The 4264-nt window shown below is 30.1% G+C and overlaps 2 protein-coding genes across 2 annotated transcripts; both read left to right on the top strand.

Moving 5' to 3' along the window:
- The first annotated feature begins 589 nt into the window (after positions 1 to 589).
- On the top strand, positions 590 to 2078 carry LOC112591990. The gene is made up of 4 exons (XM_025335952.1): positions 590 to 725; positions 1251 to 1507; positions 1722 to 1881; positions 1969 to 2078. Exons 1-4 carry the CDS (start codon positions 590 to 592, stop codon positions 2076 to 2078), a joined length of 663 nt encoding a protein of 220 aa, XP_025191737.1.
- Positions 2079 to 3259: 1181 nt separating this feature from the next.
- Positions 3260 to 4264, top strand: LOC112591989. The gene has a single exon (XM_025335951.1). The coding sequence runs from the start codon at positions 3260 to 3262 to the stop codon at positions 4262 to 4264; it is 1005 nt and encodes a 334-aa protein (XP_025191736.1).

Below are 4264 nucleotides of genomic sequence, written 5' to 3'. Positions count from 1 at the left end.
AATGCCGGAATACGCTGAAACGGGATCTGAACCTGCTCACGAAGTGGGGACCCATCTAAGACTATCCTCACCATCGGACTACCGTTTGATGAGCCATGCAAACGTGCCGAATTCAGCACTTACAAACGTTCTAGAGATGCGACGAATACTATATTATACGTCGTTTAACCTGTACATTTTTACGATTCGCGGTCACGGAAACCGTAATCGTAGCTATTTATTTCTTAGAACGTTTGACGTATCTCTTAATTTTTAATCGTAGACGCCCAACAGACAGATACTGAGTTTAGCGGCTATCATACAGCATTATATCACGATATCCCCAAAGGTATGCATAGTATGAAGGCATACAACGACTGAAGAGCAATGATTATGCATTTTTGTATAAAAATATAATCTGATGTACGTCAACAATAGGTACTTGCATTTATTTTTATATAATATATTATTATATATATATACACATATATAATCGTATTTCGTACGCTGACGAGGAGACGATACAAGTCGCGGAGGCGTCCGAGGCGGGAGACACCGAAAGAAGCAAAACGCGGGCAGAAAACAGTATTGATGACAGACGACGACCGGAATGACGTATAAGTCGCTTTTCCGGACGCGAACGAAATCTGGAGACGCGACCGGACGAAAGACCCTGCCTGCCAGGAAGCCAGAGAACGCGACGGAAAGAGGTCTGAAAGGCCTGGAAAACCAAGAAGCTGAAAATGGTAAAAAACGTGAAGAGTAAATGACAATAACCGAACTGGAGAAACGATAACGACGGCTGTTGGAGAAACGATAACGACGGCTGTTGGAGAAACGATAACGACGGGGAGATATGGGACACGACGACTGGAAGAAAAAAAACGGAATTTTTCGATTGGCCAGTACACTAAACCAGAGCACTCTGGCGAAAAAACCCAGGAAGCTCGTTTTGGTTTTATATTATAAGATTTTATTATGAACTGGATAAATGTGACAAATCAAATTTTTGTAAAATAATTATTTAATCACATTTAATTATTATAATTGTTTTTATTATTTACTTTTTATTAAAATTGTCTACAGCTTTCTTTCGTGTAATACATAAATTTACTGATATTTTATGAGTGAGAGTGCCCATCTCTAGTTTCTATATAGTAATAAACTACTACTATCCTTGAATTTCACAAAAATTATTTTATTTTAATTGATTTATATCATAATATATATATTAAATAAAAACTAGCTTTTAATTTGTTATTATATTATAGGTTCACAAAAGATGCTCAAAGGTATATTAAGAAATATTATATATTTACAAACTGATATAAAACATATCGAAATAAAGCAAAATGAAATATTAAATAAATTGGAATCTATTGTATCAAATTATGGAAATAATAGCAAACAAGATGATTCTAATAATGTCAATGAATTACAAGACTGCAATTTTCCAATCGATGATTTATATAATTTAAATATTATAGAAGACCAAATTAATACAAATTTAAATTTTAAAAAATGTTTGGTATGTATTTAGTGGTAAAATATATTATTATTTTTAATTTAAATAATGTAAAATTATTAAATATTATTTAGATCACAAATGGCTTATTAGCTAGATAATATCAATTTTCTGCAGTAATCAATTAAATTATTGTAGTTATTTTCACTTTAAACTATTATTAGTTAAAGTAGTTATATAGTCTGTTAAATATGTATTATTATTCTTTTCATTTCAGGTTCAATATTTATCATACTTGGGAGGTAATAACATTAATTGTACTATGAAGAGAATACTGATGAAATTATTTACTGACAATTTACTATCTTTATTTTCGTATAATGGTAAAAAAGGAAAAAAGAAATTTTGCGATCTGATTATTTGTCCTGTTATTTTTGGTAAGATTATTATTAACTAAATAATGTTATTTCTTCATATTTAGATAAGTGTATTATAGCTCTATATTATTTATTATTATTTAACAGATGCTGTAAAATGTCAATCCAAATTTATGAATGTTTCACAAAACGAATTGGAAAGTAGAATCAAGTATCATTTAGCACAGGCACCATTCAACATTAAAAAAAAACAATAAACTTGGATTAAATGCAGAAGCTGCAGACTAAAATTAACTAAAAACCATAGGTTTTTTTACAGATGAATTTTTCCAAAAAAAAAAAAATATGTTAAAAAGTATTAATTTTTTTTAAAACTATTATTATAAATAATATTCAATTGTTAATTTTTTTTACAATTTTAATAAAATAAAAGCTATATTAAACCAGTTTATTTTCTGCAATATTCTTTATAATTATTATTTAAGATTTTAATAAATAATAAGTTATCAATTCATTAATATTTGTTGTTTTTATTACCTTTATTATTTTAATTTTAGAACTTACCTAATCCTACTTTTAATATATTAATAACATTTCAAGTATTTTATATAGTGGTTTAACAAATTCTATTTTATTTTTAAATATTTAATTTTATTATTTATTAAATATTGGAATTTAAATTTAAAAGAATGTTTATTGTCAACATTGGATAAATATTAGAAATGGGTTCAAAAAACCAACTTTCAATATTTATTAAATATTTATAAATGAAAAATTAATGTTGATTAAATATAAAATGTTTAATATCAAATGTTAAATAAAAGTTAATTCAATATATGTTTGTTGTGTGGGTGTAATAGTGATAGTAATAACATCAAAGTTTGGTAGTTCACACGATGATAATGACTATCACTCTCATGATATTTAATATCCACTATCATGCACGCATGATAGTACGAGAGTCGCTTTCGTGATAATTTGATAGTCATTATCGATCTGTTCACACGATGACAGTTTCTCGATAGTAGCTGTCACGATAGAAACTATCACCGCGTGACCGCGACTTTACACAATAAAGGAATTTGTAATAAACAAAAGGTTTTTATATATATATAATTATAAGAGTGCGAACGTACGAAATAAACAAAAACAATATTTTGTATATCTAATTTCTCGTTCCCCAAAAATATATGGTCTTTCGAACAGGATATCAAGGCGAAAAATAAATTACAATTCGCTAAAAAACCAAATAAAGCGAAAATTCGCGTGTTAAAGCAGTGTGGATTAACGTTGAAACCACGAGGTAAGATCAAATTTAATATTTATTATCGGGCTTCCCGCAGCACATAAAATTTCCTATCGCATAATAGTCGTAGTATTACCTAAATAAATTGTCACTGAACTTGATATCAGTCAAATAGAACGAAGTTCAATAATAATGAGTGATCAAGATACGGCAACGCAAATAAAGAGGCGAGGGGTATTGAGAGGTCAGCTAACAAGATTTTTGAACGATGTCAATGAAGTTAAGACCGATAGCAACACTGAAATACTAAAAATAAAACGAAAAAAGATCAAAAAAAGCTGGGAGTTGTTTCAAAAAATTCAATTGGAAATAGAAATGCAAGTGCAAGATGAATCGGAAGACCAATATAAATTTGACTTCGAAGAGTTGTATTTTCTAGCAGTATCAAAATATAATAAATTGTTCGAACCACAGCAAGATACAAATGAACAAGTAGATCAAAATAATGAAAGTCAAAATCAAGCAATGTCGCAGCTGACAACAACAGCGCGAAGTAATAGTACCGCGTCAAATCAAGCATTGATTGTCAAGCTCGCGGCGCTCAATGTACCTACATTTAGTGGAGACTATAAAGAATGGTCCACGTTCCACGACATGTTCGTGGCACTTATTCATGGAAATGAGGCACTAACAGACTTTCAAAAAATTTTTTGTTTAAAATCAGCTTTTACAAGTGATGCCTTAATGGTCATTCAGAGCTTTGAAACGTCGAATAAAAATTATACAATTGCTTGGGAGTGCTTGAATGAGCGCTACAATAATAAACGCATACTAGTTAAAAACCATACAAAAGCAATTTTTGATCTAGATCCGTTAGAAGATGAATCAGCAATAAAATTAAGAAAATTCGTTAATAAGTTATTTGGTAATATGAAAGCGCTAGAAAGTCTAGGCCACGACCCAAATACGTGGGGACCAATGATGATTCACATAATTTGCACGAAACTAGATTCAGCTACACTACACGCATGGGAAGTACAGGCGCCGAAATCTGAAATATCAAACGTTTCCGATTTAATACAATTTTTAAATAAACGCTTTCAAGTATTAGAAGCCGTAGAAGGAGCTCAAAACTTACACGGAGAAGCTGAACAAAAAATAAGAGCAGCAGACCAAAAAGAAAAAATACCCGAGTAA

Source organism: Melanaphis sacchari, unplaced genomic scaffold (assembly GCF_002803265.2).
Source record: "Melanaphis sacchari strain LSU unplaced genomic scaffold, SCAv2.0 Contig1519_pilon_pilon, whole genome shotgun sequence".
In the NCBI taxonomy this organism is placed as follows: Eukaryota; Metazoa; Arthropoda; class Insecta; order Hemiptera; family Aphididae; genus Melanaphis; species Melanaphis sacchari.
Note: the sequence above shows the minus strand (reverse complement) of the source record. Positions and strands in the feature narration are given on the sequence as shown.